This window comes from Neophocaena asiaeorientalis, unplaced genomic scaffold (genome assembly GCF_003031525.2).
Source record: "Neophocaena asiaeorientalis asiaeorientalis breed wild unplaced genomic scaffold, Neophocaena_asiaeorientalis_V1.1 scaffold291, whole genome shotgun sequence".
Lineage (NCBI taxonomy): Eukaryota > Metazoa > Chordata > Mammalia > Artiodactyla > Phocoenidae > Neophocaena > Neophocaena asiaeorientalis.
The window spans coordinates 1,224,642-1,252,462 of NW_020172735.1; the positions used below are offsets into that span (position 1 = coordinate 1,224,642).

Here is a 27,821-nt window from a genome sequence, read left to right on the forward strand (position 1 = left end):
TGAAGGGTGTAAGGTCTGTGTCTAGCTTCTTTTTCTTTTGCATGTAGATGCCTAGTTCTTCTAGCATTGCTTGTTGAAAGGACTGTCTTTGCTCCATTGTATCGCCTTTGCTCCTTTGTCATGATCAATTGACTATATTTATGTGGGTCTATTTCTGGGTTCTTTATTACAGTACATTTTTAAATGAGTACATTTTACACATAGCATTTTAGCAAAACATTAGTTCCCTAGAGTGAAGCATAGTTCTAATATAAAAATACTTAAAAAGCATAAAGAGGGAAAATTCATTGATAATTTAAATGATTATCAGCATATTCTGGAAATCTCTTAAGAAGTCACTCAGATACCTGCTGAGAATGCTGAATAAAGAAAAATCCACACTAGACCTTGCATGGAAATATAGTTCCATTAAATGTTCACAAGACTTACAGAAGAATCCTCAGACAGTATCATCTAATTTTGATTTGAGTACATTTGAGTCAAGCTTGGCAAAGTTGTCTGAAAGGTGGTTTGGTTATTTATATATTATATCCAGTGAGTTCACCTACACCCTCACAGGGTGTTCCTGAGGGTAGCACTACAGCTCTCCTGGCATCTGGGGCCTAAATGTGCATTCTAGAAGCTGAAATGGCAGTCTCAAAAAGAGCTGGGTAAAACTGCTTCCCAATTGAAAAATGACTGAAGCATATACATGATTTTGAGGTTTAGCCCAGCCATCAGGAAATAAAGGTAGGAAAACAATCACTCTGATGTAGGAATGCCCTGTAGTCCTGTGAAAGATGCCTAGGGCTATGATTCCTGAGAACAGACTAATTAAAACTTTTGAAAATCAATAAAGATGGAGGATCTTGGCTCCATCCATTGTATCAAAGGAAAGAAGCTGAATTTCACAGAATGAGACTTCATAATCTTGTCACTTTTCTCCCATCATCATTCCCTCTCTCCATGCTTCCCCCAAAGGATATGTGTTTCCTTCAGAGAGTGAGGTCTGCAAATGAATGGAGCAGAGATCTCAGTGTGGCCTGATGCTCCAGCCCTCGGGACTGATGACGTCTAGGGCGAAGAGCACATTTAGCACAAAACGAGTACACCTTTAAGTGTGGGCTTCGGAGTCAGACCTGGCTTTGAACCTCAACTGTGGGACTTTTTCACTTCCACCTTGGACAAATTACTTAACATTTCTGAGCCTTAATTTCCTCATCAATACAGTGAAGTTAATATTTTCACCTCATAGGATTGCAGTGAATATTGAAGGAGATAATGTTATGATAGCTCATAAAAAATTACTGCCCTTGGTCTAATGCCTTGCACTTAATCATAAGATGAGATTTTAGTGTCTTATCAAGAAGTCCTTGAAAAGTGTGCTGTTTTCTGTTTATGGAATGAATAGAAGGTGCCGCCTACCAGCAGTTTCCAGAATAACTCTCAACCTGCAGTAGCTACAAATCCTCTGTTTAGAGGTTCAAGCTGGTGTTCACCTGGCACTGAGAATTTGCACAAAGCCGGAGCCTCTGAGCATGGCCACGTGTCTGAGAGCACATGGTTGGGAGCACAGCAACAGCAAAAGGAGTCTCTGTGCAGAGACTCTAACACAGTATTACAAACCATTTAGCAAGCAGTTTGCTAATTTATAGCAATAAAATTCAGTCAAAACTATGTCTATCGTGAAGTCATTGGCAACATCATTGTAGTGTTTGTGTGGGTTGGGGTGAGATATAAAGAGAGAGAGAGGAGTTCCTTCTCTATGCTGATAATATTTGACTTAGAGGAATAAACTTAGGGAGTAAAACGAGGGGCAAGGGAACCACCTTCCAGTATTCCAGGCAGTGCTATATGGAAAAGGGAGTTGATATGTGCGGGGGTGCTCCAGAGAGTAGAGGAAGGCCAAAGAATGAGAGCTATAAAGGAACAGATATTAGTCTTCTCTACAGATGTCCCTTCTTCCAGCAGCTTCTCCCACAGGTGACTGCAGGGCCTTGGGTCGAGGATGCCCAGGGACCATGATCTCAGCATCTTTCAGCAAATATTCCTGCAGCATGCCTGAGGAGCCACTGAGGGAATGGAAAGTCAAGCTCTATGCTTAAAAGCCTTCGGTTCCCTTATGGAACCAGCTCTGAACCAAAGAGGATGGTGGTAATTTATTAGATAATTTTGTCAGTCTTGACATGGGTAAATTTTTATTAGAATGATTCTTCATTTATAGTATTGAAGATAGTTCATGGAGTCTACAGACCTGGGTTGACCATTGATTAGCCATGTGAAGCTGGGCAAATTTACTCACCTCTTTGAGCCTCACAGCCCTCTTCTGTCAAGTAAGCATAAATCCTACCAACCATATGAGATAATGTACACAAATAGAAAGCATAGTGCTTTGCTCATATTAGGCACTGACTAACTGATAGTTCCTCTGCCCTCTACATTCCTTATGTCCCGACCTCATTCCTGACTCTTCCCCTTCATGTTCTAAGATCCTCATCAGATCTTTTTTGTGCATAAATATGTTATATTCCCTGTGGAATTAGTTTCCTAATTGATAGGTTTCTGTGCCTTTCTTATTATTCAGTGAAATGCTCTCTTCCTGATACATCTAGTCAGAGTTAGAAATTGCTTTCTCCTGCCCTCATGGCATAGTATACATACATCTCTTGTACCATCTCATATGCCTTGTATTATACTTTTTGTGTTTTCCTCCTGGACTCCTCGAAGGCAGAGACTGTGATTTTAAGTTTTATATCATGGCCCCTAATATAGTACCTGGTAGACATTGTACACTGGGTAAATATGCATAAATGAAGACAAAGAAAAGCAAAGAAATAAATGGTGCTATACCCTCCTGAGAGTACCTTTGCTGCCCTACTGGAAGTCTCTCCCCATTGGATACCAAAGACAAGAGATTCATCTGGGAGTTTTGGGTAGTCCAGTCCTTTTATCTACTCCCACTTTGAAAATGGACTACATGCAAGTCGCATAGACATGATTATCCCTTTCTGGGGTGGATCCCAGCCTTACTACCTATTATAGACCTCCCAAAATTAGTATGCTGAAGTCCTAACCCCAGTACCTCAGAATTTGACCTTATTTGGAGACAGGGTCTTTACAGGGGAAATCAAGTTAAGGTGAGGTCATTAGGCTGGTTTCTCATCCAGTTTGGTTGCTGTCCTTATAAAAAGGGGAAATTTGGACATAGAGATGTGTGTAGAGGGGATATGATGTGAAGAGACACAAGGAGGAGATGGCCATCTATAAGCCAAGGAGAGAGGTCTGGCACAGATCCTGCTTTCACAGCCCTCAGAAGGAACCAGTCTGCCAACATCTTGATCTTAGACTTTTAGCCTCCAGAACTGTGAGACAATACATTTCTGTTGTTTAAGCTCCCAGTCTGTTGTGCTTTGTGATGGCAGACCTAGCAAACTAATATACCACCTATACCAGCAGTCACTCTGGGGAGCCTGCTGTCACAGCAAGTGCCCTGATTCCTAGGCTGAGAAGCCTGATCCTGGAACTGGGAATGACTTACCACCCAAGCAAGGAGTGTTTTGTGTGTTTAGTTAAAAACTGGTTCTCCTTCTCTGGCTTCAGCTTTTTCTTTGATGTGAAAGCTTCTGAGCATTATAATTAGAATCTCTCATTTGTACGTATGGATTACATGTTGTCTCTTTGAGAAGGTAGTAATTGTTCACAGGATTTTTAAGTGTATTCCTATATATTTTAAATGTTGCTGTATTTAGTGTGCCTTGTGAATGTCAATAAGAAATAACATTTACCAAAAAAGAACATCAGATTTCCTGTTTTGAGTTTCAAGTTGAGCAAAGCTGAAGAAAATGCCAAAATAATATGCAAATATTAATATGCCATATGTAAGCCTTCTTGGATTTCTTTTTATGAGCTGTCAACACAATTCAGTCTCCCTGTCACTATTCCCGGGTATTTTTTTTAATAGAATCTGCTCTATATTTCTTTAAATGGAGAATATTCCCTGGTGGATCTTAACTCTTTACCATCATTTCCTTTGTCTTTTGCAGGAAATTTTGACTGGGTAGGGAATGATTTTACCCAGAATGCTGGCACAGGCCTTGTTATCAACCAAGCAGATGTGAGAAACAACACAAGCATCATTAAGCAACTTAAGGATGTATTTGAAAGGGACTGGTACTCGCCCTACGCCAGAACCTTGCAGCCCACCAAGCAGCCGAACTGCTCAAGCCTCTTCAAACTCAGACCCTCCTCAAATAAAACTGTCACCTACAACGCAAGTGGAAAGGACCCCTAGAGTGTATAGTCTGAATGAACAAACTTACAAGACACCTTATATTTCACATTTATACAAAAAAGACTTGAGGAGAGAAAAATAATTTAATATGTCTTTTTTAGGGAAAAAGCACACAAAAAATATTCTCTGAATGACATGTAATATCTTATCTAACAATATCTTAGCCGCGTGTACACTAAATTTAAGACTTTTGTATTTGTTACTTCTGACAGGGAATGTCATTTTGGCTTGAAAGTTAGTTTTTACGTTTGCATACAAATTTTAAGACTTTGATGCCTCTTCCTTTCTAGTTTTAGAACTTTTTCTGCTGACCACCTGGTCAGTTCTTAAGAAGCTTAGCATGTGGTGAGCTCTTTTATACCATTCTGAGAACTGCTGACTTAGAGAGGAGAGTGAGGATTTTGCCCTAGAGAAGAGACTGATTGAACCAAATATTTTTCCTTGAAAACCATTTCCAAGACCTATATAGTCATGTAAGCATGAACAACTTACATCTCATGCCCATCTTCAACACAGTTGAAAAATACCCTTTTTGCCTCCTTCTGCATTTTTTCCAATACCATAGCTTTTATTTTCTATCACTTTCTCTTCTCGCAAAATATTATATAGCACCCCTATATTCACCTAAACATTAGCTCCAAGTGCGATTGTATCTTTTATATGTATGAATTGTTCAGAATGGATGCAAAATGTAAAGAGCAGTCTTTAATTTTCACTTTCAACTGCACTTTCCCTACCAAATTGATATTTTAAAACCACAGCCAACAATGTGTATCCTTTCTCTCAAACTCAGAAAAATTATGTAGCCACCTGCTAATATCCAGCAAGCTATTAAGTCTGCATTATAAGAATAAAGTAGTTTTTCACATTTTTGTTTAGTTTATGGTGTTTATAAGTGGATTTTAATTTCTTTAGAATCCTTATGCAGTTAAGAGTATGCCAACAAGCATTTATACAGCTATTTAATATACCTTCTGCTATTTAATATACCAAATGCTTTTCAGAGAAATGCAATTTAAATACTGTGCTTAACATATTTTACTAAGAAACAAAAATATTGGATTATTGTTCTATGATGTCCTTGTGTGTTGTTGTTTTATATCTATACAATATATAACCCTATATTAATGGAGACTTGCTACACTAGAGATAGGCGTGGCCTCTTCAGAACCCAGAGCAGGTACCCTTCAGGACGTCTACTCATAATGTTGCTCCTGACTCTCCCTGGTCTGGGAACAGAGTCCTGTACTTCTTGGCCTCAGGTTTCTACTGGTAATGTAGGGACAGTAATAATCACCTACCTCGAAAGATGTTGTCACAGTAGAAAATATTTATAACTTGTTTTGAAATCAAAAAACCTATATAAATGCTAAACATTATGAAGCATAATCTTTTTCTTAAAATAATGTTTGTGGTATCCTGATATAATCAATAACAGGTTCACCCAGAGAACCCACAAGGGAAAACAAATCCACAGCTTCCAACTGCAAATATGGGTGAACACAGCAATGCAAAAGCCCTGTTGGAGATCTGGATTGTCATCATTTTGATGGAACATTTTGTCAGGTCACTTTGGCATAAATAACATCATAAGAAAACTAGACCGTTTGCTTGGTGTTCTTCTTTAAGACTGGCATATACATGTGTTTTTAGAGCAAGAAAAAGCAATCTCAAATTTTTTTATATCTAGAGACTTGATTTCTAATATGCCAGAAAGAGTGATGGAGGAACCCACAAGTCTTGTCCAGTGGGTTTACTTGGTGGAAAATGGCTATTGTTGGTCATCTAGTGATAACATAACTTCCTTTCTTGTTGTTTCCAAGTGTTGCTTTACTGGATATCTAACCAGACTGTGAAGAGAGTTGGAAGAGAGATGTATTTTTTTTGAAATTTTGTTTATTTATTTTTATTTTTGGCTGTGTTGGGTCTTCGTTTCTGTGCGTGGGCTTTCTCTAGTTGCGGCGAGTGGGGGCCACTCTTCATCGCGGTGCACGGGCCTCTCACTATCGTGGCCTCTTTTGTTGTGGAGCGCAAGCTCCAGACGCGCAGGCTCAGCAGTTGTGGCTCATGGGCCCAGTTGCTCCGCGGCATGTGGGATCCTCCCAGACCAGGGCTCGAACCCGTGTTCCCTGCATTGGCAGGCAGATTCTCAGCCACTGCGCCACCAGGGAAGCCCCAAGAGATGTATTTTTAAGAGTAACATGTTTTTATGAATGACTAAGGGATTCTTAATGAAATTCTGCATCAGTAATGGCCGGCCCATAAGACTCTAAATATTTACCATATGCCCATCCTTGTTTGAGTAGGGAGTTATCCTGTCAGTCATCTCAGTAAAGTTAGTTTTAATGATGATTAAAGAGAGAAAGTAAGCAAAGAGTTGACATGGAGACAAACAAACGTAATAATTTCACTCCTGGGCAAGGAAAAGCAACTGGGCTGAATTTGAAAAGGACATCTAAAGATTGGAGAGTCAGTTGCTTCCTTGTTCATTCCCAAGTTGTCTCCAGTATTTGTCATAGCCATAGGACAAGCACAGGCTTGGTATAATGGCACCCCTTCACTGTTGCTATCTTTTGCATATGATAGGAGAAGAGAATTTTGTCCTTTATGAAATGACCATTATTGCCATTTCCCTCTGAGCCCCATCAAAAAGGTAGCTCCAGGAACTGTGTCCAGGATTTTCTGCCATGCACCACCAGCAGCAGAACCCTAACTGGCCAAGCAGGCCACCTCCTCAGGGTGGTCCAGTCAGCAGCAACCAGGCCCCTGTTTCCAGGAAGCAAAGTTAACCTTCAGTGGCAGCCAGGCAAACAGCCCCTGTTCAGAAAGTGTCATAAAAATGGGTTCATGTCTCCTAAGAGAAAATTTACTTCTGCAGAACTTTCTCATTGAGTGCTTTGTCTACCCCTCTATAAGTATTCTTCCTCTCTTTTATACTTTGTGCCTGTGCTAAATAGACTACCAACTTCCATCTTCTCCCACCAACAAACAACCCCGGAATTATTTCCCAAGAGGAAAAGAAAGCAAAACAAAAGCACTTTAATTCAAGACTATCTATCTGATAGATATCCATGTCAGAAATTATGAGGAGGGTGACTACTAACATCCATTTTTTTTCTCCATAAACATTCCAGGAATTATTTCCCAAGGGGGAAAAAAGGGAAGCAGCCACAATTTGAGACCATATTTTAGGTTTCTGTGCTGCTAGCATTAACCTAGTGCCTTTTTGGTTCTCAAGCATTGATTTAAAATAGTGATTCACTACATTAGAATACTTCTGTTTACTGTGGATCCAGTAGACCTTCTGATGGACCTTCCGGTTGAAAACTTTCATATGTGTCAATAGGTTCTATGCAGCCTTCTGTCCTCCCAAACCACACAACTTTGATCACTCCCAAATCAAATCATTGATACACACTGTCAAATATCAATACTGTTGACCTCCACTGCACTGCCACTGGCCACTAGTATAACTGATAATTGAATCACAGCTTATCAAACAACTGGAGAGGAAGTGGAACATTCTGGGTTCTATCCATGCTCTATAAATGCCACATTTTGAGTACCTGGAAATGATAGAAGCAAGGCACACTGAAAATGTCCCTACTGTCTCTAAAGCACTTTGTAAAGAGATGCTTCATGGACTTCCAAAGTCTGGTGGAACAGAATAAATCTAACGTCTTTAAAAAGTCAAAGCGCACTAAGTAAATGAAAGGGCTGTGGGAAAGCTTTGCGTCTGTGTAGCTCTGGGCACCACTTTTCCCATTTGGACTGTGTTTGTGCTGTTGTTTGCCTCATTTCTGATTGGGTTCTTGGTGAGATGGGTCTGATCATATTTTTGTTTGATCTTACCCCTTGAAAACTGTGTTTTCTTACTGCAGTTACTGGTTTGTTAAAAGTGCCTTGCTGAATCTGGAACTGACAGAAGCTCATTTCCCGCCAGCCTACAGCTATCCTCAAGTGACTTTGATTCATTCTGAGTTTTGTTTGTTTTTAGAAACTTTTATTGAGATAAAGTACAGGTGGAAAAACTAAAAAGACTATAAGAATTTCTTGATAAGATCAGACCCAGAGCCATCTGTCTCAGGAATTCTATCCCAGAATCTGCCTTTTTTTTTTTCATATGTATACCACTTATATGAGTTTCTCTGTCCAAAAATCATTTCGTTAGCTTCCACATTTAAGGAATGTAAAAAGCTACCTTCACTCTCAGTAGAGCAGTTATCTTCTGTAATGAAAGATACTTTGCTAGGGGTTATTCAAACTCAGAGCCTTATAAACAGCCCCATATATTGTGGATGAATGTTTGATTCTTTGGTTTACTGTACTTATTCTCAATGAACTGGTGCAGGTTATTATAAGCCTTTTGAAGGAGAAATTATCATAATGTCCATTTGGCCTAAGGTAGATTGGATAAATTAATCCATATTCAGCATTTTTCCATTCACTGTGATTTAACATCTTTGCTTTTCTTTTTACATGTCAGTAACCAAATAGCAGTTTATTATTTTTATGTTATTGATTTAAATTCGTGGAAGCTTTTTAATAGTCCTGAAGTCAACCCCAGTTCATAGCCTACATTTCATATTTGAGAGATTTCCTGCCATTGGCTGAATTATAAAGATACTGTGTTTTACAGTGACTAGATAGGTACACTACAGAAGTTTCCTGAAATTGTAAAAAAATTTTCTTATTTTTGACCCATTATCAGTCTTGTACTTAGAGTTCTAAAAAAGGTTACTTATCACTTATGCTTCTTTTGGCAATTTTATGAAAAGAAAGATGAGATTTAATAGGCTATTTTGCATTTTCTTTTGTTATGTTCAACTACTAAACTACTAATTCTGTTACAAAAGAGACCTTGAATTTTTAATGCTTATGTAAATAGGATAAAGTTGTGCTGGACATATCTATATTATTAACTTAAAGATCCCTAAATAAATTGGTGTTTTTAAAGGGCTAAATTTAGGGACATCATTAAAATTCTTAAACCCTTTCATATAAGCAAATGCTCAATATTTTCAGAAGTAAATGTTATATGTTTTTTTCATTCTGTAAGATGAGGCATTTATGTTTCTCCTCAGCTTGATCTCAGAAACAAACGATCTCTCATCAGTACCCAGCTGTACTTTATGTACTGAATGATGTGAACACAGCTGACCTGGTGGTTACAGTCCCACCATTTTGTATATTTGCCCAAGAAGGCATCATTGTAACAGTATTCCTTTTTCTATTTTTTAAAAAGGAGTTTGTTCCAATAGGCACTGGTTTTGAATAAATAAATGATCTTTTTTAAAATGAAGAAATCATTGCAGTGACCAGGCTCTACACTTGGGCCCAGTGACAGAAAAGGCCTTTGTGGATGGAGTTCAGCTACCTCCTGTACTTACTTACCACACTATTCCTTCCAGGCACAAATCATAATCAGATACACCTGGTGTCTGCTCAGCAAACCCATATTGAATCTTGGGTTTAGAGGATACCTTGGAAGCCATCCAAACCAACTCCTCCTAGATGCAGACAATAAGGTCACCTTTTATATAGAAATTTTAAAATAATAAAATAGCTAACTAAAATCACCTATTTTTTACTATCACTATGCATCAGCAACTCTAAACAATGTCAGGACAAAATACTCCTCCTCCTTGAGGAAAAAAATATATTGGTCTAAATTCTAACAAACTGACTACATCTAGGGTGTACAGCTCCCACTGCCCTGCTCTTTGTATACTACTGTTATGAGTGACACTCTTTTCTCAATTTCTGGTAATGGGTAAAAAAGAAAAAAATTAATTGCCACAAATCCCAAGCAGAAACTGTGTTTATTCACTTATTCAACAAATCTTTAAAATCCTGTGTTACATTGCAAGTTCTGTGCTGAATGCTGGGCATCTCAAGATGAATAAGATAGTTCCTCTTCTCAGGTTTTAGGGGGGAAAAAAAGAAAAAATAGTAAAATGCTATATTTAAAACTTTAAGAATGTTTCCCTTCCTACAATAATCAAGTAGGTAGTACTGATCAATCCATCTGCATAAAACTAGAAAAGCTGGAAAAAATATTTGTTTGAATGCATAAGAGATATACCAAAGCAAGGAGGAAAATTGCATGGTCAGGAACTGAGAGAGAAATGCCTAGAAGTGAATCAATTTGCAGCCAGTTTTCCTCAGAGGCATTCTGCTGATTCCAAAAGCACAGATGCTGAGCAGAACTTTCAACAGGCTCAAGGGTTTAGAAATACAGTATTGGAAATCAGATCCACTAAGGAAGATGGGCCCTTAAAAGCCCCAGGTTTGGGGTTGGGACTCTAAAGGATAATACACAGGAGTAAGGATGAATTGGAAACAGAGAAGCTCTATCAGGTAGCTTCAAATCATTTTTCTCTCTGAATTCAGATGATTTGGGTTGTTGTTGCTCCTAGCTTAGCCACCTTCATTTTAAAAACAATGAAAGATATGAACCCATAAATTCAAGACTTTACGAATCCCGAGAAGGATAAATACAAAGAAAACCACTCCAAAGCACATTATAATAAAACACCTAAATACCAAGGACAATGAAATTAGACAGACTTTTTTAAAAAACAACATATTACATATAAAGAAATAACAATAAGAATGGTGGTTGCTTTCTCAACAGAAACAACAGAATCCAGAAAAGAGTGGAATAAACAATAAATTCAAAGTGCTGAAAGAGCTGTCAACCTAGAATTCTCTACACAGGAAAAAATGTTCTCAAAGAATGATGATTGAAATAATCTTCTGGCAATAAAAGTGAAGCTTTTGTCCCTCACCAAAGGAAACACTAAAGGGTCTTCTTCATGCAGAAGGCAAATGAACCCAGAGGGAAGCTCAGAGATGCAAAACAACAATGAAAATTAACAGAAAGAGTTAATATGTGGGATCATCCCAACAAATTTGCACTCTATAAATAAATATTTTTTATAGCTTAATGTAAAAATAGTTGGATATAGAGAGAATTAAAACACATACCAACAATGAAATACAAGTTGGTGAGCAGTGGTAGGTGAGGAGTAATGTAGCTAAATGGTTCTAAGGGCCTTGTATTGTCCAGGAAAAATGAGAGTATTTATTTATCTTAGATTTTAGTAAGTCAAGAATGTATGTTATAATCTCTAGGGTTATCCTTAAATAAATAATAAAAGGATGTATAACCAATAAGCTAATGAGTGGGAGGGGAAATATTTGAAAAATAATTCACAAGAAAGCAATAGAGAGACAAAGAAGCACAGAACAGGCCAGACACATACAAAGCAATAATATGATGGTACATTAAAACAAAATTATACATAATCATTTTAATTTCCAATAGAATATACACCTATTCCATTTAAAACATAAAGATTTTCTAACTGAATTAAAATAAAACCCAAACTCTATGCTGCTTCAAGAAGACTTACCTTAAATATAAGGACACCAAGAACTTGAAAATTAAGAGATGGAAAAATAATGCATATGCAAATTCTATGTTAATATCAAATAAAGGAGATACTAACTATTATTAAAGATAAAGAATGGTATTTCAGAGTTTTGAGCAGTTACATTTACAAGAAAGATATAAAATCTGTAATTTTAGTATAACCGCAACATAACCTCAAAATACATAAAGCAAAAATTGACAGAAATAAAAGGAGAACTGAACAAATCTACACTCACTGAGGGAAATTTTAAAATATTTCTTAGTAATTGATAGAACTAGGTAAAATACTAATAATGGTGGGGAAGATTTGGTAAGGTTTGGGAAGACTAACAAAGTTGGTCTAATGACATATATTACACATGGCAGCCAGTAAGTGGAGAACACATTCTTTTTATTATATTATTGAAATGTAGTTGATGTAAAATATTATGTTAGTTTCAGGTGCAATACATAGTGATTTAATATTTTCATACAGGAGATTGGTTCAAGATGGCAGAGCCGAAGGACATGTGCTCACTCCCTCTTGTGAGAGCACCGGCATCACAACTAACTGCTGAACAATCATTGACAGGAAGACACTGAAACTCACCAGAAAAGATACTCCACATACAAAGACAAAGGAGAAGCCACAATGAGATGGTAGGAGGGACACAATCACAATAAAGTCAAATCCCATACCCACTGGGTGGGTGACTCAGAAACTGGAGAACAACCTTACAACAGAAGTCCAGCCACTGGAGTGAAGGTTCTGAGCTCCAGCTCAGGCTTCCCAACCTGGGGTTCCGGCAATGGGAGGAGTACTTCCCAGAGAATCAGACTTTGAAGGCTAGTGGGATTTGATTGCAGGATTTCCACAGGACTGGGGGAAACAGAGACTCCATTCTTGGAGGGCACACACAAAGTAGTGTGTGCATCAGAACTGAAAGGGAAGGAGCAGTGACCCCAGGGGATACTGTACCGGACCAACCTGCTAGTGTTGGAGGGTTTCCTGTAGAGGCAGGGGTTGGCTGTGGCTCACTGTGGGGACAAGGACACTGGCAGCAGAAGTTCTGGGAAGTACTCCTTGGCATGAGCCCTCCTGGAGTCCACCATAAGCCCCACCAAAGAGCTTGTAGCCTCCAGTGTTGTGTCGCCTCAGGCCAAACAACCAACAGGGAGGGAGCTCAGCCCCACCCATCAGCAGACAAGCAGATTAAAGTTTTACTGAACTCTGCCCATCAGAACAACATCCAGCTCTACCCACCACCAGTCCCTCCCATCAAGAAGCTTGCACAAGCCTCTTAGAGAGCCTCATCTACCAGAGGGCAGAAAGCAGAAGCAAGAAGAACTACAATCCTGCAGCCTGTGGGAAAAAAAAGAAAACACATTCACAGAAAGATAGACAAAATGAAAAGGCAGAGGACTATGTACCAGATGAAGGAACAACATAAAACCCCAGAAAAATAACTAAATGAAGTAGAGATAGGCAACCTTCCAGAAAAAGAATTCAGAATAATGATAGTGAAGGTGATCCAGGACATCAGAAAAAGAATGGAGGCAAAGATGCAAGAAATGTTTAACAAAGACCAAGAAGAATTAAAGAACGAACACATAGAAGAATTAAAGAACTGACAGAGAGGAACAATACAATAACTGAAATGAAAAATACACTAGAAGGAATCAATAGCAGAATACTGAGGCAGAAGAATGGATAAGTGACCTGGAAGACAGAATGGTGGAATTCACTGCCACGAAACAGAATAAAGAAAAAAAAAATGAAAAGAAATGAAGATAGCCTAAGAGACCTCTGGGACAACATTAAATGCAAGAACATTCACATTATAGGGGTCCCAGAAAGAGAAGAGAGAGAGAAAGGACCTGAGAAAATATTTGAAGAGATTATAGTCAAAAACTTCCTTAACATGGGAAAGGAAATAGCCACCCATGTCCAGGAAATGCAGAGTCCAAGGAGGGATAAACCGAAAGAGACACAAACCAAGAAACATAGTAATCAAACTGACAAACATTAAAGAGAAAGAAAAATTATTGAAAGGAACAAGGGAAAAATGACAAATAATATACACAGGAACTCCCATAAGATAACAATTGATTTCTCAGCAGAAACTCTACAAGCCTGAAGGGAGTGGCATGATATATTTAGAGTGATGAAACAGAAGAACCTATTTATTTTTGACTGTGTTGGGTCTTCATTGTTGTGTGTAGGCTTTCTCTAGTTGCGGTGAGTGGGGACTACTCTTCATTGCAGTGCGCAGGCTTCTCATTGTGTTAGCTTCTCTTGCTGTGGAGCATGAGCTCTACACGCATGAGCTTCAGTAATTGTGGCTCGTGGGCTCTAGGACACAGGCTCTATAGTTGTGGCACACAGACTTAGTTTCTCCACAGCACGTGGACTCTTCCTGGACCAGGGCTTGAACCCATGCCCCCTGCATTGGCAGGTGGATTCTTAACCACTGTGCCACCAGTGAAGTCCTGTTGAAAGATTTTTAATCATGGTTCAATTTCATTACTTGTGATTGGTCTGTTCATATTTTCTATTTCTTCCTGGTTCAGTCTAGTAAGGTTATACTTTTCTAAGAATTTGTCCATTTCTTCCAGGTTGTCCATTTTATTGCTATAGAGTTTCTTGTAGTAGTCTCTTATGATGCTTTGTATTTCTTCAGTGTCTGTTGTAATGTCTCCTTTTCATTTCTGATTTTATTGATTTGAATCCTCTCCCTCTTTTTCTTGATGAGTCTGGATAAAGGTTTATCAATTTTGTTTACCTTCTCAAAGAACAAGCTTTTAGTTTTATTAATCTGTGCTATTGTTTTCTTTGTTTCTATTTCATTTATTTCTGCTCTGATCTTTATGATTTCTTTCCTTCTGCTAACTTTGGGTTTCTTTGTTTGTTCTTCTTTAGTTCCTTATACATTCTTCTGCCTCAGTTATTCTGCTATTTATTCCTTCTAGTGTATTTTTCATTTCAGTTACTGTATTGTTCATCTCTGTTTGTTCGTTCTTTAATTCTTCTAGGTGTTTGTTAAACATTTCTTGCATCTTCTTGATCTTTGCCTCCATTCTTCTTCTGATATCCTGGATCACCTTCACTATCATTATTCTGAATTCTTTTTCTGGAAGGTTGCCTATCTCTACTTCATTTAGTTGTTTTTATGGGGTTTTAACGTGTTCCTTCATCTGGTACATAACCTTCTGCCTTTTCATTTTGTCTGTCTTGCTATGAATGTGGTTTTTATTCCACAGGCTGCAGGATTGTAGTTCTTCTTGCTTCTGCTGTCTACCCTCTGGTGGATGAGACTATCTAAGAGGCTTGTGCAAGCTTCCTGATGGTACAGACGGGTGGTGGGTAGAGCTCAGTAAAATTTTAATCTGCTTGTCTGCTGATGGGTGGGGCTGAGTTCCCTCCTTGGCCAGAGGCAACCCAGCACTGGAGGCGGCAAGCTCTTTGATGGGGCTCATGGCAGACTCTGGGAGGGCTCATTCCAAGGAGTACTTCCCAGAACTTCTGCTGCCAGTGTCCTTGTCCCCAAGGTGAGCCACAGCCACCCCCTGCCTCTACAGGAGACCCTCCAACACTAACAGGTCGGTCTGGTACTGTCTCCTATGGGGTCACTGCTCCTTCTCCCTCAGTCCTGATGCACACACTACTTTGTGTGTGCCTTCCAAGAATGGAGTCTCTGTTTTCCCCAGTCCTGTGGAAATCCTGCAATCAAATCCCACTAGCCTTCAAAGTCTGATTCTCTGGGAAGTCCTCCTCCCGTTGCCGGACCCCCAGGTTGGGAAGCCTGAGGTGGAGCTCAGAACCTTCACTCCAGTGGCTGGACTTCTGTTGTAAGGTTGTTCTCCAGTTTCTGAGTCACCCACCCAGTGGGTATGGGATTTGACTTTATTGTGATTGTGTCCCTCCTACCATCTCATTGTGGCTTCTCCTTTGTCTTTGTATGTGGAGTATCTTTTCTGGTGAGTTTCAGTGTCTTCCTGTCGATGATTGTTCAGCAGTTAGTTGTGATGCTGGTGCTCTCACAAGAGGGAGTGAGCACATGTCCTTCGACTCTACCATCTTGAACCAATCTCCTGTATGAAAATATTAAATCACTATGTATTGCACCTGAAACTAACATAATATTTTACATCAACTACATTTCAATAATAATAATAAAAAGAATGTGTGTTCTCCACTTACTGGCTGCCATGTGTAATATATGTCATTAGACCAGCTTTGTTAATCTTCCCAAACCTTACCAAATCTTCCACATCATTACTAATATTTTATCTAGTTCTATGAATTACTAACAGGTAGTTTAAAAATTTTCCCTCAGTGAGTGTAGATTTGTTCAGTTCTCCTTTTATTTCTGTGAATTTTTGATTTATGTATTTTGAGGCAATGTTACAGTTATACTAGAAGAAAGAAAGAAAGAAAGAAAGAAAGAAAGAAAGAAAGAAAGAAAGAAAGAAAGAAAGAAAGAAAGAAAGAAAATCTTCCAACAAACAAAAGTCCAAGACCAGATGGCTTCACATGTGAATTCTATCAAACATTTGAGAAGAGCTAACACCCATCCTTTGCAAACTCTTCCAAAAAATTGCAGAGGTAGAAACACTCCTAAACTCGTTCTATGAGGCCACCATCACCCTGATACCAAACCCAGACAAAGATCCTAGAAAAAAAGAAAATTACAGACTAATATCACTGATGAATATAGATGCAAAGATCCTCAACAAAATGCTAACAAACAGAATCCAACAACACATTAAAAGGATCATACACCATGATCAAGTGGGATTTATCCCAGGGATGCAAGGATTCTTCAATATACACAAATCAATCAATGTGATACACCATATTAACAAATTGAGGAATAAAAACCATATGATCATCTCAATAGATGCAGAAAAACTTTGACAAAATTCAACACCCATTTATGTTAAAAATTCTCCACAAAGTGGCCATAGAGGGAACCTACCTCAACATAATAGAGGCCATATATGACAAACCCACAGCAAACATCATTCTCAGTGGTGAAAACCTGAAAGCATTTCCTCTAAGATCAGGAACAAGACAAGGATGTCCACTCTTGCCACTATTATTAATATCTTTGGAAGTCTTGGATATAGTAATCAGAGAAGGAAAAGAAATAAAAGGAATACAAATAGGAAAAGAAGTAAAACTGTCACTGTTTGCAGATGACATGATACTATACACAGATAATCCTAAAGATGCCAGCAGAAAATTACTACAGCTAATCAATGAATTTGGTACAGTTGCAGGATATAAAATTAATGCACATAAATCTCCTGGATTCCTATACACTAATAACAACTGATCACAGAGAGAAATTAAGGAAACAATCCCATTCACCATTGCAGCAAAAAATAAAATACCTAGGAATAAAGCTACCAAAGGAGGTAAAAGACCTGTACTCAGAAAACTATAAGACACTGATGAAAGAAATTAAAGATGGTACAAACAGATGGAGAGATATACCATGTTCTTGGAGTGGAAAAATCAATATTGTGAAAATAACTATATTACCCAAAGCAATCTACAGATTCAATGTAATCCCTGTCAAATTACCAATGGCATTTTTTACAGAACTAGAACAAAAAATCTTAAAATTTGTATGGAGACAAAAATTACCCCAAATAGCAAAAGTGGTCTTGAGGGAAAAAAGCAGAGCTGGAGGAATCACACTCCCTGACTGCAGACTAGACTACCAAGTGACAATAATCAAGACAATATTGTACTGGCACAAGAACAGAAATATAGATCACTGGAAAAAGATAAAAAGCCCAGAGATAAACCCAATCACCTATGGTGAACTAATTTATGACAAAGGAGGCAAAGATATACAATGGAGAAAGGATAATCACTTTAATAAGTGGTGTTGGGAAAACTGGACAGCTACACGTAAAAGAATGAAATTAGAACATTACCTAACACTATACACAAAAATAAACTCAAAATAGATTAGAGACCTAAACGTAAGACCAAATACTATAAAACTCTTGGAGGAAAACATAAGAAAAACACTCTTTGACATAAATCACAGCAAGATCTTTTCCTATCCACCTCCTAGAGTAATGGAAACAAAAACAAAAATAAGCAAATGGGACCTAATAAAACTTAAAAGCTTTTGCAAAGCAAAGGAAACTACAAACAGGACAAAAAGACAACCCTCAGAATGGTAGAAAATATTTGCAAACAAATCAATGGACAAAGGATTAATCTCCAAAATATATAAAGAGGTCATGCAGCTCAATATTAAAAAAAGAAACAACCCAATCCAAAAATGAGCAGAAGATCTAAATAGACATTTCTTCAAAGAAGACATACAGATGGCCAAGAAGCACATGTAAAGCTGCTCAACATCACTAATTATTAGAGGAATGCAAATCAAAACTACCATGACGTATCACCTCACACAAGTTAGAATGGGTTTCATCAGAAAATCTAGAAACAACAAACGCTGTACAGGGTGTGGAGAAAAGGGAACCCTCTTACACTATTGGTGGGAATGTAAATTGATACACCCACTATGGAGAACAATATGGAGGTTCCTTAAAAACTAAAAATAGAATTATCATATCATCCAGCAATCCCACTACTGGGCATATACCTAGAGAAAACCATAATTCAAGAAGACACATGCACCCTAATGTTCATTGCAGCCCTATTTACAATAGCCAGGTAATGGAAACAACCTAAATGTCCATCAACAGACAAATGGATAAAGAAGATATGGTGTATATGTAAAATGGAATATTACTCAGCCATAAAAAGGAAAGACATTGGGTCATTTGTAGAGACATGGATGGATATAGAGACTCATACAGAGTGAAGTAAGTCAGAAAGAGAAAAACAAGTATCATATATTGATGCATATATGTGGATCCTAGAGAAATGCTATGGATGAACTGGTTTGCAGGGCAGAAATTGAGATGCAGATGTAGAGAACAAATATATGGACACCAAGGGGGGAAAACGGGGGTGGGGTGGGGGGTATGATGAATTGGGCAATTGGGATTGACATGTATACACTGATGTGTATAAAATTGTTTACTAATAAGAAACTGCTGTATAAAAAATAAAATAAATTTCAAAAATTCAAAAAAAATTGTGAAAATGACGATATTACCCAAAGCAATCTACAGATTCAATGCAATCCCTATATTATCAATGGCATTTTTTAACAGAACTAGAACAAAAAGTCTTAAAACTTGTAGGGAGACACAAAACGCCCCTAATAGCTAAAACAGGTTTGAGTGGAGAAAAATGGAGCTAGAGGAATCAGACTCCCAGACTTCAGACTATACTACAAAGCTACAGTAATCAAGACAATATGGTATGGGCACAAACACAGAAATATAGGTCAATGGAACACAATTGAAAACCCAGATATAAACCTACCCACCTATCATCAACTAATCTATGACAAAGGAGGCAAGGATATACAATGGAGAAAAGACAGTCTCTTCAATGAGTGGTGCTGGGAAAACTGGACAGCTACATGTAAAAGAATGAAATTAGAACACTACCTAACACCATACACAAAAATAAACTCAAAATGGATTAAAGACCTAAATGTAAGACCAGACACCATAAAACTCTTAGAGCAAAACATAGGAAGAACACTCTTTGACATAAAGCACAGCAAGATCTTTTTGACCCACCTCATAGAGGAAATAAAAACAAAAATAACTAAATGGGACCCAATGAAACTTAAACACTTTTGCACAGCAAAGGAAACTATAAACAAGACGAAAAGACGGCCCTCAAAATGGGAGAAAATATTTGCAAATGAATCAACAAAGGATTAATCTCCAAAATATATAAACAGGTCATGCAGCTCAACATTAAATAAACAAACAACCCAATCAAAAAATGGGCAGGAGCCCTAAATTGACATTTCTCCAAAGAAGTCATACAGATGGCCAAGAGGCACATGAAAAGCTGCTCAACATCACTAATTGTTAGAGAAATGCAAATCAAAAGTACAATGAGGTATCACCTCACACTGGTCAGAGTGGCCATCATCAGAAAATCTAGAAACAACAAATGCTGGAGAGGGTGTGGAGAAAAGGGAACCCTCTTACACTGTTGGTGGGAATGTAAATTGATACAGAAAGACAGATGCACCCCAATGTTCATTGCAGCACTATTTACAATAGCCAGGTCACGGAAGCAACCTAAATGCCCACCAATAGATGAATGGATAAAGAAGTTGTTGTACATAGGGGCAGGACAGGAATAAAGACGCAGACATAGAGAATGGACTTGCAGACATGGGGAAGGGGAAGGGTAAGCTGAGACGAAGTGAGAGAGTGGCATTGACATATATATACTACCAAATGTAAAATATAGAGGAAGTGGAAAGCAGCTGCATATCACAGGGAGAGCAGCTCAGTGCTTTGTGACCACCTAGAGGGGTGGGAAAGGGAAGGGGGGAAGAAGACGCAAGAGGGAGGGTATATGGTCATATAAAAATTTGAGAATCTCTATGTTGTGCACCAAGGGAAAAAAAATTGTGGTACATATATACAATGGAATATTACTCAGCCATAAAAAGGAACGAAATTGGGTCATTTGTACAGATGTGGATGGACATAGAGACTGTCATATAGAATGAAGTAAGTCAGATAGAGAAAAAGAAATATCATGTATTAATGTATATATGTGGAATCTAGAAAACTGGTACAGATGAACCAGTTTGCAAGGCAGAGATAGAGACACAGATGTAGAGAATAAATGTATGGACACCAAGGGGGGAAAGCGGGGAGGGGGATGAATTGGGAGATTGGGATTTACATATACACACTAATATGTATAAAATATATAACTAATAAGAACCTGCTGTATTAAAATAAATAATTAATTGATAAATTAATTAAAAAACATTTTCATACATTATGAAATGATCACCACAATAATTCAGGTAGCCATCTGTCCCCCTATAAAATTATTACAATGTTATTGACCATATTCCTCATGCCATATTTTACATCCTCTGGCTTATTTATTTTATATCTGGAGGTTTGTACCTCTTAATTCCCTTCACCTGTTTCACCCACATCCCTGTCTTCTCCTCTCTGACAACCATTCATTTGTCCTCTGTATCTATTAGTCTGTTTTAATATTTTTGTTTGTTTGTTTTGATTTTTAGATTCCACGTATGAGTAAGATCATAAGGTATTTGTCTTTCTCTTACTTGTTCATATAATTCTCTCTAGGTCCAATCATGTCATGGCAGAATTTACATTTTTATGGTTCAGTGATATTCCATTGTATGTATATGATATATATACACACACACACACACCACATCTTTTTTTGTGTGTGTGTGGTACTCAGGCCTCTCACTGTTGTGGCTTCTCCCACTGCGGAGCACAGGCTCCGGACACGCAGGCTCAGCGGCCATGGCTCACAGGCTTAGCCACTCCTCAGCATGTGGGATATTCCCGGACAGGGCCACGGACCCGTGTCCCCTGCGTCGGCAGGCAGACTCTCAACCACTGCGCCACCAGGGAAGCCCACACCACATCTTTTTTACCCATGTATCTATTGATGGCCATTTAGGTTGTTTTCACATCTTGGCTATTGTAAATAATGCTGTGAACATTGGGGTGCATATATCTTTCAAATTAGTGTTTCTGTTTTCTTTGAGTAAATACCCAAAAGTGAACTTGCTGAATCATATGGCAGTTCTACTTTTAATTTTTTTGAAAACCTCCATTCTTCTTTCCATATGGTTGTACCAATTTACATTCACACGAAGGTTTCCTTTTCTCCACATCCTAGCAGCACTTGTTCTTTGTTGTCTTTTGGATGACAGCCACTCTGACAGGTAAGAGGTTGTATCTCATTGTGGTTTTGATATGCATTTCCTAGATGATTAGTGATGTTGAATGTCCTTTCATGGCCTGTTGGCGACCTGTGTGTCTTTGGAAAAATGTCTATTCAAGTCCTCTGTCTATTTTTTTTTTTTTTTTTTTTGCGGGCCTCTCACTGTTGTGGCCTCTCCCATTGCAGAGCACAGGCTCCGGATGCGCAGGCTCAGCAGCCATGGCTCACGGGCCCAGCCGCTCCGTGGCATGTGGGATCTTCCCGGTCCGGGGCACGAACCCATGTCCCCTGCATCGGCAGGCGGACTCTCAACCACTGCACCACCAGGGAAGCCCCCTCTGCCTATTTTTAATTGATTGTTTGTTTGTTTGTGTTGTTGAATTGTATGAGTTCTTTGTATATTTTAGATATTAACCCATTACAGGATATATCATTTGCAAATATCTTTTCCCATTCAGTGGGCTGTCTTTTTGTTTTCTTGATAGTTTTCTCTGCCGTGAAAAAGCTTTTGAGCTTGATTTGGTCTCCTTTATTTATTTTTGTTTTTGTTTCCCATGCCTGAGGAGATATATCCAAAAAAATATTTGCTAAGTCCCATGTCAAAGAGCATACTACGTATATTTTCTTCTAGGAGTTGTATGGTTTCAGGTCTTACATTTAAGTCTTTAAACCATTTTGCAGTTTTTTTTGTATATGGTGTGAGAAAGTAGTCCAGTTTCTTTTGTATGTAGCTTTCCAGTCTTCCCAATACAATTTATTGAGGAGGTTGCCTTTTGTCCATTGTATATCCTTGCATCCTTTGTAGATTTATTGACCATATACTTATAGGTTTATTACTGGACTCTCTACTCTGTTCCATTGATCTTTGTGTCTATTTTTGTGCCAGTACCAAACTGTTTTGATTACTGTAGTTTTGTTGTCTATCTTGAAATCAGGGAATGTGATACCTCCAGCTTTGTTCTTCTTCCTCAAGATTGATTTGGCCATTCAGGGTCTTTTGTGTTGCCATAAAAAATTTTAAATCATTTGTTCTAGTTCTGTGAAAAATTGCCATTGGTATTTTGATAAGGATTTAATTGAATCTGTGGATTGCCTTGGACAGTATAGTCATTTTAACAATATTAATTCTTCCATTCCATGAACATGGTATATCTTTCCATTTGTTTGTGTCATCTTCAATTTCTTTCAGCCATGTTTTATTGTTTTCAGAGTACAAGTTTTTAACCTCCTAGGTTAGAATTATTCCTAGATATTTTATTCCCTTTGGTGGACTTGTAAATGGAATTGTTTTCTTAGTTTCTCTTTCTCACAGTTCATTATTAGTGTATAGAAATGTAGCACATTCCTGTATATTAATTTTGTATCCTGTGGCTTTACTAAATTCATGGATGAGTTCTAATAGTGTTTTTTGGTTTTTTTGGCATCATCTTTAGGATTTCTATGAATAGTATCATGTCATCAGCAAACAGGGAGAGTTTTACTTCTTCCTTTCCAATTTTGATTTCTTTTTGTGCTTTTTCTTGTCTGATTATTGTGACTAAAACTTCCAGCATCATGTTGAATAAAAGTGGTGAGAATGGAATCTTTGTCCTGTTCCTGATCTTAGAGGAAATACTTTCAGCTTTTCACCATTAACTATGATGTTGGGTATGAGTTTGTCATTTACGGCCTTTATTATGTTGATGTATGTTCCCTCTATACCCACTTTCTTGAGAGGTTTTATCAGAGATGAATGTTGAATTTTGTCAAAAGCTTTTTCTGCATCTATTGAAATGATAATATGAGTTTTATTCTTCAATTTGTTCATGTGGTGTATCACATTGATTGCTTTGCTGATTTTGAACCATCATTGCATCCCTGGGATAAATTTTACTTGACCATAATCTATGATTCTTTTAATGTATTGTTGAATTCAGTTTGCTAATATTTTGTTGAGGATTTTTACATCTATGTTCATCAGTAATATTGACCTATAATTTTCTTTTCTGTGGTGTCCTTGTTTGGTTTTGGTATCAGGGTGATGCTGGTCTTGTAGAATGAGTTTGGAAGTGTTTCTCCTCTGCAATTTTTTGGAATAGTTTGAGAAGGATAGGGGTTAACTTTTCTCTAAGTGTTTGGTAGAATTCACCTGTGAAATCCTCTAGTCCTAAGCTTTTGTTTGTTGGGAGTATTTTTTTTTTATATATACTGATTCAATTTCATTACTGATAATCAGTCTGTTCATAGTTTCTGTTTCTCCTGATTCAGTCTTGGCAGACTGTACATTTTTAGGCATTTATTCATTTCTTCTAGGTTGTGAATTTTATTGTGAAATTAATTGTAGTAATCTCTTTTTTTTAAATTTTTTTTATTTTTTTAAACATCTTTATTGGGGTATAATTGCTTTACAATGGTGTGTTAGTTTCTGCTTTATAACAAAGTAAATCAGCTATACATATACATATGTTTCCATATGTCTTCCCTCTTGCGTCTCCCTCCCTCCCAGATTTTATTTACTTTGACCCTTTCTCTGTTTTTCTTGATGAGTCTGGCTAAAGGTTTTTGTTTGTTTGTTTGTTTTGTTTATCTTTTCAAAGAACCAGATCTTAATTTCACTGATCCTTTTCATTTTCTTTTAGCCTCCATCTCTTTATCTCTGCTCTGATCTTCATAATTTCTTCCCTTGTATTAACTTTGGGTTTTGTTTGTTCTTTTTGTAGTTCTTTTAGGTTTAAAATTAGGTTGTTTATTTGAGATTTTGAATGTTTCCTTAAGTAGGCTTGTATCACTATAAACTTTCCTTTTAGAACTGCATTTGCTGTATCCCATAGATTTTGGGTCATTGTGTTTTCATTTTCATTTGCCTCCAGGTATTTTTGGAGTCCATCTTTGAACTTCAGTGACCCATCTGTTGTTTAGTAGTATATTGTTTAGCCTCCACATGTTTGTGCTTTTTGCAGGCTTGTAGTTGATTTCTAGTTTTATAGTGCTGTGGTCAAAATGATGCTTGATTTCAATCTTCTTAAATTTCCTGAGACTTTTTTATGGTCTAGCATGTGTTCTATCCTGGAGAGTGTTCCATGTGCACTTGAACAGAATGTGTATTCTGCTACTTTTGGTTGGAATGTTCCATCTATTAAGTCTATCTTGTCTAATGTGTCATTTAAGGCCAGTGTTTCTGTAGTGATTTTCTGTCTGGATGAATTGTCCACTGATGTAAGTGGGGTGTTTAAGATCCCCTACTATTATTGTGTTGCTGTCAATTTCTACCTTCATGTGTGTTAATATTTGCTTTATGTATTTAGGTGGTTCATATATATTTACAATTATTATATCTTCTTCTTGGATTGATCCTTTGATCATTATATAATGTCCTTCTTTGTCTCTTCTTACTATCTTTGTTTTAAAGCCTATTTTGACTGATATAAGCATTGCTACCCTGCTTTCTTTTTGTTTATGTTTGGATGGAATACCTTTTACCATTCCCTCATCTTCAGTCTCTGTATGTCTTTAGATCTGAAATGAATCTCTTGTAGGCAGCATGAGTCTTGTTTTTTTCATACATTCAGTCACTCTGTGTCTTTTGATTGGAGCACTTAGTCCATTTACATTAAAGAAATTATTGATAAATGTGTATTTAAGGTCATTTGGTAATTGTTTGGGGGTTGTTTTGTGGTTCTTTTTTGTTCTTTTCTTCTTCTTTTGCTCTCTTCCTTATGATTTGATGACTATCTTTAGTGTTATGTTTGGATTACTTTTTCTCTTTTATTCAGATGTATCTATTATAGATTTTTGTTTTGTGGTTACCATGAGATAGATAGATGGTAGATGATAGATAGATGATAGATAGATAGAGATGTATGATTATTTTAGGTCACTGGCCTCTTAAATTTGAGCAGATTTTAATAACATTTCATTTTTACTCCACCTCACTGTGTTTACTTTTTTTGACATCCTATTTTACATTCTTTTGTTTTGTGTATCCCTTAAGTACTTATTGTGGATACAGATTATATTACTACTTTTGTTTTTTAACCTTTCTACTACCTTTGTAAGTGGTTAATCTACTACTTTTACTGCATATTTACCTTTTCCAATGAGATTTTTTCTTTTGTAATTTTCATATTTCTAGCTGCAGCTTTTTTATCTTAGAGAAGTTCCTTTAATATTTCTTGGAAAGCTGGTTTTGTGGTGTTAAACTCTTTTAGCTTTTGCTTGTCTGTAATACTTTTGATCTCTCTTTCAAATCTGAATGCCAGGTAGAGTATTCTTGGTTGTAGGTTTTTCCCTTTCATCACTTTAAATATATTATACAACTCTCTTCTAGCCTACAGAGTTTCTGCTGAAAATTCAGCTGACTATATTATGAGAGTGCCCTGTAAATAACTTGTTGATTTTAACATTTTCTTATCTATAATTTTTGTCACTTTAATTACAGTTTGTCTTGGTATGGTCCTTTTTGGGTTGATTCTGTTTGGGACTTTCTATGCTTCCTAGACCTGGATGTCTGTTACCTTCCCCAGATTAGGGAAGTTTTCAACTATTATGTCTTCAAATATGTTCTCTGCCCCTTTCTCTCTCTCTTCTCCTTCTGGGACCATAATGTGAATGTTAGTGTGCTTGATGTTGTCACAGAGGTCTCTTAAACTGTCTTCATTTAATTTTTTTTTCTTTTTTCTGTTCAGTTGGAGTGAGTTCCCCTACTCTGTCCTCCAGTTCCCTGATCCATTTCTCTATCATTTAATCTACTGTTGATTCCTTCTACTGTATGTTTTATTTCAGTTATTGTTTTCTTCAGCTCTGTTTGGTTCTATATAATTTATGACTCTTTGTTAAAAATTTTAACTTCTCGCTCTGTTTATCCATTCTTCTCTCAAGTTCTTTGAGCATCTTTATAATCATTACCTTAAATTCTTTATTGGATAGATTGCTTATCTTCATTTAGATTTTCTTCTGGGGTTTTATCTTGTTCTTTTCATTTGGAACAAATTCTCTATTGCCTCATTCTGCTTAATTTGCTGTTTTTATTTCTTTGTATTTATAGATTGGTCACATTTCCCAGGCTTGAAGTAGCCTTATGTAGGAAATGTCTTATGGGACCCAGCAGCACACTTCCTTCTGGTCACCAGAGCTATATGCATTAGAGGTACCCTCTATGTAGGCTGTGTGGGTCCTTCTGCTATGGTATGATGACTACTGTGGGCAGTGGGGGGTGTGGGGGGTCCCTAGTTTGGTTGGTTGTGAGGCCCTGCCATGTACAGAGATTGCCAGCCACTCACTGGTGGATGGAGTTGGGTTCTGGTTTGGCTGGCCGCATGCCCAAGGGAGTCTCACTCCTGGTGCTGGCCCACAGGTCATTGGGGCCATGTACCAAGGCAACTGGCTACTGATCCCCAGGAGTTACTGGGACTAGTGCTGGCCCACTGATAGGTGGAACCAGGCCCCAGGGTGGCTGACTGTGGGGCTGGATGTCCCAGAGCTAGTGTTGGCCTGCTGATGGACAGGGCTGATTCTTAACATGGCTGGCTATGGGGTCCAGTGTGACCTAAAGCTGGTGACCCCTACTGGTGGGTGGGGCTGTACCCTGATATGGCTGGCTGAGGGGCCCATGGTGCCCCGGGCCTGGTGTTCACTTGCTGTTTGTCAGGGCTGGGGCTCAGGGTATTCTAGGTGGTGCCAGCCTGCTGATGGGTGGGCTGGAGCCCAGGGGTTCCCAGGACTGATGCCCACCCACTAGTGGTTAAGGCTGGGTCCTGGGGCTAGTGCTGGTCTACTGATGGGCAGAGCTGTGTTCTGAAGTCTGGCTGCAGGGCCCTGGGGGTCCTGGAGTTGGTGTCAGCCTACAGGTATGTGGGCTAGGGTCCAGGGAATCTCAGGGCTGGTGCCCACTCTCTGCTGGATGAGGTCTGGTCTGGGAGCTAGTCCTGGCCCACTGGTGGGTGAGGCCAAGTTCCAGGGTGGCTAAGGGTTTAGGGGGTCCTAAGTCATCCAGCCTGCTGGTGGGTTAAGGCCATGTTCCTACCCAGGTAGCTACCTGGCCTGGAGCATCCCAGGACTGATGCTGATTAGCTGGTGGGCAGGGCCAGATCTTGGCACTAATAAGATAGAGGGAGGATTCCAAAATGGTGTGTGCCAGCACCTGTGTCCTATGGTGGAATAAGTTCCCCCCAGATGGCTGCTGCCAGCGTCTATGCCCCAGTGTGAATTTCAGTTGTCTCCTGCCTCTCCAGGAGACTGTCCAAGATCAGCAAGTGAGTCTGGCCCAGGCTCCTTTCAAATCACTGCTTCTTCCCTGGGTC

At 38.3% G+C, this 27,821-nt stretch overlaps 1 protein-coding gene across 1 annotated transcript in view; it reads left to right on the top strand.

Moving 5' to 3' along the window:
- PLD5 (phospholipase D family member 5) overlaps positions 1-5,139 on the top strand; it is a 266,832-nt gene extending 261,693 nt beyond the window's left edge. Inside the window, exon 9 of the mRNA XM_024740486.1 lies at positions 4,023-5,139. Within this exon, the coding sequence (XP_024596254.1) occupies positions 4,023-4,270 (248 nt within the window). The 3' untranslated portion in view covers positions 4,271-5,139. The remainder of the gene's footprint in view (positions 1-4,022) is intronic.
- The last annotated feature ends 22,682 nt before the right edge of the window (positions 5,140-27,821 follow it).